Source organism: Perognathus longimembris, chromosome 1 (assembly GCF_023159225.1).
Source record: "Perognathus longimembris pacificus isolate PPM17 chromosome 1, ASM2315922v1, whole genome shotgun sequence".
Lineage (NCBI taxonomy): Eukaryota > Metazoa > Chordata > Mammalia > Rodentia > Heteromyidae > Perognathus > Perognathus longimembris.
In genome coordinates this window covers 69,911,231-69,924,854 of record NC_063161.1, presented here as the reverse complement: position 1 = coordinate 69,924,854, position 13,624 = coordinate 69,911,231, and the positions used below count along the sequence as shown (strand labels likewise).

Here is a 13,624-nt window from a genome sequence, read left to right as displayed (position 1 = left end):
GCACTCTTGCCACTAGGCTATATCCCCAGCCCAAATTCCCAGGGTTTTGTGGCCATGTATACCGAGGGTTTTCAGGCTTAGTACAAATACTATGATGAGGATGATGAATCCCTGTGATTTCTAAACACTCTACCCTTCAGGGTGCCTCTTATCAGGACTATGGTGTGATCTCAGGGGTAAAACATAGCTGACTCCACCTGATAGGCTTAACACATTTCTATTTCATTCTTGTGCCAGTCCTGGGGCTTGAACTCAGTACCTGGGCACTGCCCCTGAGCATGTTTCCTAAGGTTATCACTCTACCATTTGAGCCACAGCTCCAATTCTGGTTTTTGGGTGGTTTATTGGAAATAAGAGTCTCATACACTTTCCTGCCTGGGATGGAACTTCATTCCCTTCATATTCATTGCTCTCACATATGACGCGTTCCAATCGGATAGGGTCATTCTTTGGACAAGGATCTAAGTTGCTGCCTGTGACACATGCCTTTGAGGGCTTCCTCAAAACTGAATGGCACAGCCACAATCTTCATGTCATTCATGTATGATCTCTCCCAGAGGGATTGTGTCCACAGCCATGGAGACAAGACCAAGTTTGAAGAACCATAATGCCAATGGCTTCATTTATAGTTCTGATAAAAAGAAAATCCTTGTCCTTACAATAACAATGACCATACTTTTCACTGATTTCTCATATATCGTGAACTCAAAGCAGGTCACAGTAGTGTTTTGAATGAATCTTTGCCAGCTTCCCAAGTGCAAAGGGCATCAGGTTCCTCCAAGTTCAAGTGATACACATAGGGTACTTTTACTGGCTACAGTCCTGGACCCACCTCCTTTCCCAGCATATAAACAGTGCAGGCTGGCCTCACTGAATCAGAGCTGGCTACAAAGGGAGGATACAGCATTGCAAACCACAGGACACTCAGCTGGAAGGAAAAGTCAGAGGAAAACTTCTTGAAGGAGAGTAGCTATGGACCTAATCCCCAACTTTCCCACAGAAACGTGGGTGCTTGTGGTTACCAGCCTGGTGCTCCTCTACCTGTGAGTAATCACCCAATCCCCTCTTGCTGCATCTCTGTAGTTGGGGAATAATAGTAGTTCATATATTCTTGGAGTGTTAAGAATATCAGAACAGATAAAGGGGGGAATGTCATTTTATTTTTGGGGGGAGGGGCTGGTGCTGGGGATTGAACAGAGGGCCTGAACTCTGTCCTTGAGCCACTCTGGGCTCAAGAGTAGCAGTGTACCCACTTGAGCCACACCACCACTTTTAATTCTTTTCTGGGTAGTTTATTGGAAATAAGAGTCACATGGACAATTCTGTCCAGGCTTTGAACTGTGGTTTTCTGATCTCAGCCTCCTGAGTAGCTAGATTTAAAGGGATGAGCCATTGGCATCTGGCAAAGTGGACATTTTTGATCTTATGGAAATCCCCTGAACTCTTAACCCCAACTACCCATTCTTGTGCCTAGGAAGATATTATTAGAAAGATGTGTTCTTGAGGATGATCTGATCTGACTCTCCATTTCTCCATGTTGTCCTAGACTAACCAACCAGAATTTACCAGGTGCATATTACAAATATCTGGCTGACAGTTCATGGAGAGCCTAAGGACAAGCAGGTTCCTTGGGATTCTGTCCCTTCTGTTGTAGCTGGAAGCATGTGAGAGCACACAGAACCTTTTATACACACCATACATTTAAGTCATAGACTTTCCCAATTATACATGGGAGAGCCAACCTTTTGAGACCATCACCAGGAAGCTCCCAAGGGAGGACCAGTCTCAGTGGGGGTTTGGGTAGTGATGCTACATGCAGAGAGGAAGTACCAACTAACTGCTTTGTGACTGATCATCTTATCAGTGTGGGCATTGTTGGCATTGTGCTTCCCTTGTGCATATCACTACGGACAGAGGTCCCGAATTCATGAAAGGAAGGGTGTGGAAATGCCATCACTTACTCCTCTCCACAGTGTCCTATATAAAACGAGCTTCCCTACAGCTCAATAGAGCCTCATTATCTAACCAGAGGCCTGAGTGTCTCTAAAAGGTGTTCTCATTTCTCAGAAGCTAATGGAATTAGCATTCTGCTGTGGAAATAAGAGCAGTGACTGGGGCCAGGTTGTTCTGGAAAGGCAGATATAAGACGAGCTGGAAGGGCTAGGAATATGGCCTAGTAGTAGAGTGCTTGCCAAGAATACATGAAACACTGGGTTCGATTCCTCAACACCACGTGTATAGAAAAAGCCAGAAGTGGCACTGTGGCTCAAGAGGTAGAGTGGTAGCCTTGAGCAAAAAGAAGTCAGGGACAGTGCTCAGACCCCAAGTCCAAGCCCCAGGACTGGGGAAAAAAGGAGAAGGAGGAGGAGGAGGAGGAGAAGGAGGAGGAGGAGGAGAAGGAGGAGGAGGAGGAGGAGGAGGAGGAGGAGGAGGAGGAGGAGGAGGAGGAGGAGGAGGAGGAGGAGGAGGAGGAGGAGGAGGAGAACAAGAACTGGACCCTCTGAAGGACGACATAAAAGTACAAGAAATGTATCCAATGCCTAATGTATGAAACTGTAACCTCTCAGTAATTCAGTTTGATAATAAAAAAAAAAGAACTGGACCCTCACCTGGGATAATGTTTAGAGGACAGGAAAAACACAAAAACTTCCAAACAAACTCTAACAACAATGATACTATAGACTCAACCTAACCCTATGGCATTGAATACATGAAATTAGGCAAAAATCTTATTATTGAAGCAGAAGAATTTTTCATCCTGAAAAAAATCTAGTTTGAATCCCTTAAAGGCACTGAAGTTGGGGATGTTAATGACACAGTCACTCTACTATTGGTAACATAAAGATTTCAGGTGCTTTTAGCTACTCTTAAATTTAGAACACTTTGAAAAGGGGTAGGAGATGGTGAATGAAAGTAAATATTGCTATTTGAGGTTTTCTTGTTGCTAATTGCCTACATGTTAACCTCCATAGCTATAGGATGTTATTTCCCAAGTCAGTGACTAGCAAGTCCCCATTTGTGTACAATTTATGTAAAATACTGGCTTTCTTTAATCGTTTTGCAGATATGGGACCTATACACATGGACTTTTTGCAAAGATGGGAATTCCTGGACCAAAACCTCTGCCCCTTTTGGGAAACGTCCTGTCCTATCTCAATGTAAGTGCAGTTTGACCTCCGACTTTCCCTTCTGATGATGGCAAACACTGGTTTAGTTCTATCAGTAAAAATTTCTGCCTATACCGGACACTGGTGGATCCTGTAATCCTAGTTACTCAGGAAGCTGAGATATGAAGATCTTGATTCAAATCCAGCCTGGGCATGAAAGCCCATGAGATCCTTATTGTCAATTATTGTCAACAGAAAAGCCAGGAGTGGTGCTATGGCTCAAGTGGTAGAGTACTATCCTTATGCAAAATGGAGTTCAAAGACAACACCCAGGCCCAGAATTTGAGCTCAATGACTAGCAAAGGAAAAAAAGTGCTGATTATGGGGAAGATATGGGGTTTCTAGCTTACACAAATTGTGGGCACCACCTAGGGCATAGAAAGGTTTTGCTTGGGCTCCCACTTTCAGTATTTTTTGAGTGGATGCTTGCTAGTCAGGGAGACCAAACTCAGGGCCTAAGTACACTCCCTAAGCATTCTGGTAAAGGATAGAACTCTACCACTTGAGCCACAGCTCTATTTATAGGGTTTTTCATGGTTAAGTGCAGTTGAGTCTCAAAAGGCTGGCTTGAAACCTCAATCCTCAGATCTCAGTCTCCTCAGTAGCTAGGATTACAAGCTTGTGCTACCAGCACCCAGCCACTGATGGCATTTTTCAGCTTATGAGTTTCCTTAATTGAACAGCACAGACCTTTCTCATGTGATGTTCAGCTCATGATACTTAGGCTTCCTAAGTAGGAAAAACAGGGTTTTATTTGTGTGCAGGGCAGATTCCAGGAAAAGTGCAAGTTGCACATAATTTACATGTGGGAAGAAAATACAACAGGGATTCCCAGTATGATTTTACCACCCCATTTAGAAAATTCACAACTTCCCATTTGTTCCAGAACTTACCAGCGTCATTTCCCATCTCCTGAGGAAGACCACAACTTTTAATTCCTAGGGAATTTATACATAGTAGAATAGAGCTAGGGAAGTGTGCACATGGGAAACTCACTTGCCCTCAGTTTCACAATCTTCACCTGTTCCTGGAGAGATACTCCAAAGATAAATCTGTAGCCAACACATAGGCAAGAAAAAACATCTCAAATAAGACAAAAAAGTACTTCATTTTCCTTAACCAGGAAAATTCCTTCAAAATATGTGATGCTCAGAAATTTTAAGAGTGATTTTCAACTGCCCATGCCCAATTTCTCCTGTGTTTTCTGTCCTTACCCTTCAGACTTCCTTGAGTCAGGACATTCCTCTGTAAGTGAGAATTATTAAACCTAATTTCATGATATGGGAATCACTTAAAACCTCTCTTGACAATGGATCGGTGCCTGTAGAACACACTAATGGATTTGTATTTTCTTTTCCTTATCAGGGTATAGGGAACGTTGATCTAGAGTGCAATAAAAAGTATGGGGAAATGTGGGGGTGAGTATTACAGAAACTTCCAATGGGGGACTTGTTAAGATAAATTACCACATTACATGAGGAGAGAGAACACATTAGGACCTTTTGGGTGCAGCTCTTGATCATGAAGACCCTGTAACTTTATCCTAACAAACTTCCCTCATGTCACCAGGTATCTAGATCTATAATCTGAGTATGGTTGAGAGTGATTCTGGGTGACATTTCCCCCTAGGATCTCTGAGAGCCCCCAGATCCAGACACTGGATCTTGCTATTCCTCTCTTGTCCATTTTCTACTCACTCACTTCAACTCTATAAAATATATTACTTCTGAAATGTATGGCATGCAAAATGATATGCACTACAATAATATGCATTATGAGATGTGTAATTGACACACTTACAATATGTACTAACAAATGCCTGATAGTCTCCCTTTCCCACATAAATTCATTTTGAGATAGTAGTACAAAGTTCTTTTTAGTCTTCACTGGGTTTTCAGGCCAGTACTGGGGTTTGAACTCAGGGCCTGGCACTTGATCCCCTACCTCTCTACCACTCAAGCCATACCTCCACACTTGGCTTTTTGCTGCTTATTTTGAATATGGAGTCATATGAACCACTCCACTGCGCTGGCTTCAAACCTTGATCTTCTGCATCTCAGCCTTTAGTAGCAAGGATTGAAGATGTGAGACACCAGTGCCTGAACCTTCCCATCAAATTTGAAGTTTACTGTGTGATTTTGAAAGACAGACTGTGAGATATTACTAAGTTCATTGGGAAAGGATTTAGGTTCAGCTTTGAAACTTGATTTCCAGGTATAGTTTTTCATTTTGCTGTGTTGGGTTTTGTTCCAAGCCATAACTTCATAATATGAATGTATACAGTTACTTCCTTGTATAATCCATTCTGCTGGTTCTGAAGGAGACACATAAGGATGGTTTAACTGCTATGCTCCCCTTTGGGCTTGTGTCATTAACAGGTCACCTGAAAAAGGGAACCTAGCTGTCTTCTTTCAGCTGCTGCAGTTTTAGTGAGAACTCTGGAAGAAGGGAGAGGAAAGGAGGTTTTGGCCCTTCCTATCTTTTCTTTTTCTCTAATTCATCCTCAGAAGCCCTAGGGCTAGCCACAGGTTCTGCTGAGCTCATATGACCAATGAAGGCAGAGTGACAGACTGGCAAGCATACGTTCTGTGCACCACCCAACTGCAATTCTTCTTTTCCATATTCCTGCTTGTGAGCACTTAATGCTGTCTTTCAACTTATCACCTTTGTAGTATCATTCTGAAACTGAAATATTTAGTTAAGCTTTTTTTTTAACACAGGAGATCCATCCCAGGCATCATACATTCTAGCGGTCTACCACAAAGCTACATTCTAAGGCAGATAATACTTTAAAAATATTTTAAACATACAAATATGTAGCATGATATAAATAATATGCATGTACCACCTAGATTTAACAGAAGGTCCACCGTTGGTTTTAACTATGGGCTCTTTGAGGAACTATTTGATCTTTTAAGTGTGTCTTCCTTAGTTGATCTGGGTTGCTTTTCAGTTGACTCAAATAGATTTCATGGTCAAAATCACTGACTGAAACTAGAATTTAATATTGCTATGCGTGTACAACCCTGGGTGTGGATTATGTAACTTCAGGATCAAAGTCTGGATTCCAAACTGTGGCTTTAATACAGAATCTGGCTTTTCTTTAAATAATTTCTTTTTCCCCAACACAGATTTTATGATGGTCGACAGCCAGTGTTAGCTATCACTGATTCAGAGATGATCAAAACAGTGCTGGTGAAGGAATGTTACTCTGCCTTCACAAACCGCCGGGTAAGCATCGTTATGGAATGTATAAACTTTTATCTGTATCGTTTTTATTTTAAAACAACTATAGATTAGCAGTAAGGCTCCACAACCATACACAAGGAGTTCCATATCCTCTTCCTACTCCCTTTTCCTAATAGTAATATCTTGCATAAATATAAATGTAGCCCATTCCTGTTCATATGTCCATAGGAGCTGGTTACAATGACAAAGGTACAGTCTGCATATCTTAATTAGATACATCAATTTCCTGTGCCCTAATTTTGTGTGTGTGCACGTGCATGTAGATCTTTGTAAATTTATCATGTCTATAGACTTCTATAACAAGCACAGACAAGATACAGAACTGTTTCTTTACCATGAAGCTCTCTTACTATCCTCATCGAGTCACTAAGTGTATCCTAGTTTTCCACTGAATAGTGTGTCACCCATTTATCATTTTGTGGATTGTGTTTTGGGGGTCAAAATGAAAATTATTTGACCAGTTCTCCTGTATGTTCTTTTGGTAGATTCTTCTGCTACTGCAAAAAACCATCGAGCCTCTTCCTATGGGTCCACTTCTTGTTCTCTACTTTCTTACATTACATCTTTCCCTTCTGCAGCACCACACTCTTTTGGCTATTGCACTTGTAAAGTGAGCCGAGTGCCTGTGGTTCATGTCTGTATTCCTGCATACTCACGAGGTTGAGATCTGAAATTCACAGTTACAACCAGCCTGGGCACAAAAGTCTCTGAGCCTCTTATTTCCAATTAAGCAGAAGAAAAGCCAGAAGTAGAGCAGTGGCTCAAGTGACAGAGCACTAGCCTTGGGTGAAAAAGCTAAGGAACCTGGAATACAGCTTATCGGTATAGTTCTTTCCTAGCAAACATAAAGGCTGGGTTCGCTTCCTCAGCACCAACAAACAGAAAAGGCCAGAGTGGTGCTGTGGCTCAAATGGTAGAGTGCTAACCTAGAGCAAAAAGAAGCCAGGGACAGTGTTCAGGCCTGAATTCAAGCCCCAGAAATGGCAAGGGGAAGAAAAAAAAAAGCTAAGGGACAGTGCCCAGGCCCTGAGTTCAACCCAGGGACTAGTGTGTCTGCACAAGCATGTGCACACACATGCACGCATTCACACACACACACACACACACACACACACACACACACAAAAGTCTTGATCTAGTTAGACTAATTCCTCTCACTTGATTTCTTTTTTCAGTTTGTATACCAAACCTTAGTTCTATCCTTCCATGAAATTCAGATATAGGAGAAATTTTGATTAAACTTGAAGTGAACATATAGATAACTAGAAAGGAAATCCTTTTCCTTTACTTAGTATGGCAAGTCATTCAATCTATGAGAACAACCTCTACTTTTCTTGGATTGCTCTGCCAAGTCAGCTTGAAAGACATTATAAATACTGTTAGATTTTAATACGTTATTATTTTATTTTTGGCATGTTTATATATGGTGTTGCTTTCTGAGTATGTTCTAAGTAATACTGTTATTATATACAAATGTAATTGAATTTTGTGTTGATCTTATCCACAACTTTGCTGAATTTACTGGTTCCATTTCTTTTTTACATATGCTTTCAGATGTTCTGTATGCCCAATGGCATTACTTGAGAACAGAGGCACTTCTACACATTACTTTGCATTCTCTAAGTGGTCTTCTATTTCATTTTATTTAACTTACCTTATTGTACTAGCAAGGCCCCCTGGAATGCTGAGGAAGAATGATGAAAGCATACTCCTTCATGATTTCTGGTTTTCTGAGGAAACTTCCAGCCTCTCACCACTCAGTATATTGTTAGCCAAAGTCTTCCTTTCATGATATTCTTCTCAAGTCGAAGGAAGTTTCCTCTCTTCCATTCTGCTGAGATTTTTTTTCATAAAGGAGTGTTAAAGCATTCCATTTTAGCCCAATATATGGCTATGAGAAGATACATGAAAGTTTCTAGAAAGGAAATACAATAGCTTTTCATTTTCTGTGGTTCTATATAAATATTAAGTGTACAAGAGCCCCATGCATTTACATTATTCCTAATTCTTCAAATATTAAATATAATTCTTTAACCTTATTAATCTAGGAATCCCATTTCAAACTGGTCAAGGTATAAATTTAGATAAATGGAGGCCAGGTCTGAAGCAAAACTTTCTCTACTTATTATCTATACAAATCCATTTCTACTCTGCATAGCCCTACAAGATGCACTGGTCTTGGGCCTCTCAATTTTACTGGAAGAACAAGGAAACAAAAAGGACTTGCATTTCAAGGAAGATGGGAATACAAAGACTTGCAACCAAACCATGTGTCCACATGCCTTCTCCATACTCACAAGAGAAACAAAATTATTTTTTATATTTATTGAACATGTCCCATGGGGCATGCCAAACAGTAGAGAATGTCACAATTACCAGTGAGATGGCTGCTTAATGATGTTCTACAACTATGGATAGCTCCACAGCTTACATAGAGCTTAAATCTTTTCTTTTGGAATCTAGAGTTTTGGTCCAGTGGGATTAATGAGAAAAGCTATCACCATAAGTACAGATGAAGAATGGAAGAGAATAAGAAGTCTGCTGTCCCCGACTTTCACCAGTGGAAAACTCAAGGAGGTAACCAAACATGATTATTATAATCAAGAAACTTAAAAAATGAATCTGAGAACAGAAAGAGAATAAGATCATAGTCATTTTTCAAGGGGCACTGCTCTGAGAAAAGAAAACCTAACAACCAACCCAGGCACCAGTGGCTCATGTCTGTAATCCTAACTACTCACAAGGCTGAGATCTGAGGATTGCCCCTCAAACACCAGACATGGCACTGTGGCTCAAGTGGTTAGAGCACTAGCCTTGAGCACAAAGAGGATCAGGGATAGCAGCTCGGTGCTAAATTCAAGTCCTACAACTGACAAAAAGAAAAAGAAAAAAGAAAAGTGATATTTCAGGTGACATTGTCCAAAATGAATTGTACTCATTTTCTGGCTTATGAAATGGTAACCCCTCTTTTCAACATCTTAATGATAACTTTTCATTCATATTTTTCGTATATTTTTTAATCTGTGTTGTACTCAGGAATGTCTAGTCTTTCTGGACTTGAATCTCTCCATTTAACTCAAGGTATTATTGTGTTATCTGCTTAGATGTTTCCCATCATCAAACAATATGGAGACATCTTGGTGAAGAATCTGAGACGAGAAGCAGAGAAAGGCAAGCCTGTCACTCTGAAGGAGTGAGTATCATTGTAGCTGCTTGGGTCTGAACTTGTCACAAGAACTTAAGAGCTGCTTGCTGGCAATTTTAGTAGGTGTGTGGAGGACAACTCTACTGGGCCACTCAAGGAAGGACAAACTCCCAAGACAAGGCAAGGCCACTGAGGTGAATATAGTCTTCACTCTTGTGAAGAATCCAAGCAAATCATTTTAGCTGTTTATCACCTTGTATATCCTAGACAAGTGAAGAAACATACCGACAAGAATCCAATGTATATTTCACAAAGTTAAGAATAGGGAGGGAAGGGAGGGGAGGGGAGGAAAGGGTAAAATGTTGAAAGAGGTGACATTGGTCAAGATATGCTGTGGTTATAACTGCTTTGTTAAAAGGCAACTCATTTGTACAACTACTTGAAGATAATTATAAAAGAAAAAGAAATTATAGCCTGCCATTGGTGGCTCATGCCTATAATCCTCCCTACTCAGGAGGTCAAGATCTGAGGATCTTGATTCTAAGCCAAACTGTTCAGAAAAGTCCTCATGAGAATCTTATCTCCAATAAATCACTGAAAAACTGAAAGTGACACTGTGACTCTTAAGTGGTAGAGCGCTAGCTTTCTGCAAAAGCACTCAGGGACAGTGCCCAGGCCCTGAATTCAAGCCCCACAAACAAACAAAAAAAAAATATATATATATATATTCATACTAAAGTTGTGTGCAGGAAGCACACAAGTGGTAGGGAAGGGAATGTACTTGGTACATATTCAGATGGTGTGATAGGAAGTAGCAATGTGGAAGATGGAATTCCTCATGCTTTGCTGAGATAAAAGCAAAGTACCAGTTGTGAAATTGTTGCCCACACTTAGCAGGCTGAAGGATCTAGAAATGGTATACTGTTATTGTTTAAACTGGGATATTTTGAATTATGCAGAAGCCACAGGGGTAAACTTAAGACAACCCTGAGCACACTGGAAACATGCGGTTAATGTTAAAATTTTGAAAGTTTCTTTGCCTATATTTTTTGTTTTATTTGGTTTTCATTGTACTAAGCATAGAGCCTAGGGCCTTTAAAATACTCCGCAGATGAATAACCACTTAACCACATTCCTTTCCTGGAAAAATCACTGTGCTTTCACCAAGAATATTCTTTCTTTTTTCTTTTTTTTTTTTTTTTTTGCCAGTCCTGGGGCTTGAACTCAGGGCCTAAACACTGTCCCTGGTTTCTTTTCTTTTCTTTTCTTTTCTTTTCTTTTCTTTTCTTTTTTTTGTTGTTGTTGTTGTTGTTTTGCTCAAGGTTAGCACTCTACCACTTGAGCCACAGTGCCACTTCTGGCTTTTTCTATATATGTGGTGCTGAGGAATCGAACCCAGGGCTTCATGTATGCGAGGCAAGCACTTTACCACTAGGCCATATTCCCAGCCCCTTCACAAGAATATTTTTAGTTTTTCAGAAATATGTCTACCTTCAGGGTGACCTCAACTCCTTGGGACTGGGGAAAAGTTGATATATCAGTAGCTTGAACAGGGGCTTTGGAAAGGAGTCATGCTCCTGGCTACTCATAACAGGGTGGCTGTTAAGATAGTGAGCTGCAGGAAAAGAGCTCAAGGCATAGAATCTGTGCAAAGGCAAGATCTACATCAATGTCACATTTCTTTAGTTCTCCAAGGAATCACTTACACCACCCTTGTCCCATTGAAGCATCAACTATCAGCCACATTTAATTCATACTGCTTGGATTTGTCTGGTTATGGATCTTTGTATTTCTGAAAACTCAGAGGTTAAACAAACTTACCATCATGGCCTCATCACCCCAAAACACAAAGAAAATTTCATGACTGGTATCTGATAAACACTTCACAAATGTGATGAGACCAGAAATGCCCACTTGTTGATCTAGCAAGGAATTTTGACAGTGCATGGCTCTCTCCATGTCTTGCCCTGGTACATGAATTACCTTGAATTTGTTCATTCATGTGTAGCAGAAGAATTGGAATGAGGTACAGTTCACCCATGTCTTTCTATACACAGAATCTTTGGGGCCTACAGCATGGATGTGATCACAGGGACATCATTTGGGGTGAACATCGATTCCCTCAACAACACAAAGGATCCCTTTGTGGAAAAAGCCAAGAAACTCTTACGATTTGATTTTTTTGATCCGTTGAATCTCTCTGTGGGTATGTAAGCTATTTCTTCTATCTCTTCTTTTATCTTTCTTCAAAGGAACTTTAATAATATACCTAATGATTCATTTGCTCATACTATGCTAACACAATGCCTTTTATACTTCCACAATGCATGTATTATCAGCATGGTCAACTGCAGAACACTTCTGTCCACTCTTGAACTTTTTCATCATCTTCCTCGAATCTCCCCTGAACTAAACCACCACTAATCAACTTTCTGTTTATGTAAATGCGCCTGTTCTGGAAAATCATATAAATGGAATCATAGACTAGATGATATCTTATACTTTGCTTCTTTTGTTTGGCTCTGTATTGTCAAGTAAAACAGGGACTATCATTTTAGTGTTCTCTGGCTAATTATATTCCCTGTAAGTTTATGGAAATTCAAGTTATTTTCACATTTTTGGTATTGTGAATATTGCTGCTAAGAATGTTTTCATAGAAAATTGTGAATATTGAAGTCTTTTGCTCATATAGACCTGACCTATTTTCATTTTTGTTATCAGTTGTATGATTTCTTTATATATTCTAAGTAAAACTCCTTTGGCAGATTTTCCTCCTATTCTGTAGGTCTCTATTCACAATTATTAAAAATCAGCATATGTTAATTTCACAAAGGGAGGGGTTTCATTGTGACATTCCCATACATGCATAAAATCTTTGATCATATTTATCCTCTGACATGCTATTGTTTTCCTTTTCTCTAGCCTTGTTTCCATTCCTTACCCCATTATATGAGATGTTAAATTTATCCATGTTTCCACATGACTCTGTGAACTTTTTCTGCGAATTTGTAAAAAGGATGAAAGACAATCGTCTGGATTCAGACCAGAAGGTAAAATGGAGTGGGGGTGCTGGATGTTTGAAGGCTCATGTCTATAGGCTTAACTGCTCAAGAGGCTGAGATCTGAGGATTGTGGTTTGAAACTAGACTGGGTAAAAAAGTCTGAAAGGCTCCATCACCAACTAACCAGCAAAATGTTAAATCATGGGCAGAGCTCAAAGAGTAAGACATCAGCTGTGAGCAAGAAGTGAGGGATCTTGAGTTCAAGCAATAGCTTGGAGGAATGTTGCTGCTCATATACTGACAAAATATTCAACAGTTTATATGTAGTTTGTACCTGTCTCTCTGTATTTTGTTAAAAAATAAACAGGGTATATGGAGTTTAGACGGGGGAAGGGTTTGCATTTGGTGTAAATAAAGAAGGTGGACATTTGACAAATAGATTAAGAATAAATCAAACAAATCAAGTTGATCATTAAATAATAGAAATGAAAGCTAATATACCATGGCATAAATTCTGGCAAAATAATAATTTTGCCACTTACCTTCTTTTCATAACACTATCAAAGAATAATGAATATTTGTTGGGAAATCACATTTATTGCTATTATCAAATCTGCAGCACTTATATTGTCAAAGGATCAGTTTAATATCAAGCCCTATTTATGATACTCACTTAAATACAGCCCTACTAGAGTACTAACCTCTAATATTTGCATGTATGAGAATCATGAGACACATTAAAAGAATTTAAGGAGGGAAAGTTATAAGAAAGCATTTATAAAGGTGAATTTGATCATTGAACACCATATACATATATAGAAATACCATTATAAACCACACTGCACAATTGAACTTTTCTTTTATAAAGGACTTTCAAAAAACATAAATCACTATTTCAAAATCATATTTACTATTACTGTACCCCACAGCTTCTGCGGTCAGAGTCATTTCAACTCCAAATCTCTCCTCTGACACTCCTACCAGGGTAACTGAAGGAGTTAGACCTAAGCTAAATGTGAGCCTCTTCTGGCCTGGAGAAGGCCATGGTGTCTCTAGAAAGC

The 13,624-nt window shown here is 39.8% G+C and overlaps 1 protein-coding gene across 2 annotated transcripts in view; it reads left to right on the top strand.

The window, feature by feature from the left end:
• The first annotated feature begins 399 nt into the window (after positions 1-399).
• Positions 400-13,624, top strand: part of LOC125367244 (cytochrome P450 3A25-like) — a 75,308-nt gene continuing 62,083 nt past the window's right edge. For both annotated transcript variants that reach the window (XR_007214022.1, XM_048367868.1), the window contains exons 1-8: positions 400-1,043; positions 3,065-3,158; positions 4,533-4,585; positions 6,299-6,398; positions 8,880-8,993; positions 9,521-9,609; positions 11,619-11,767; positions 12,484-12,611. Coding sequence is in view for 1 of the 2 variants with exons in the window: in XM_048367868.1 (XP_048223825.1) it covers positions 973-1,043; positions 3,065-3,158; positions 4,533-4,585; positions 6,299-6,398; positions 8,880-8,993; positions 9,521-9,609; positions 11,619-11,767; positions 12,484-12,611 (798 nt within the window). In the remaining variant the exon portion in view is untranslated. The remainder of the gene's footprint in view (positions 1,044-3,064; positions 3,159-4,532; positions 4,586-6,298; positions 6,399-8,879; positions 8,994-9,520; positions 9,610-11,618; positions 11,768-12,483; positions 12,612-13,624) is intronic.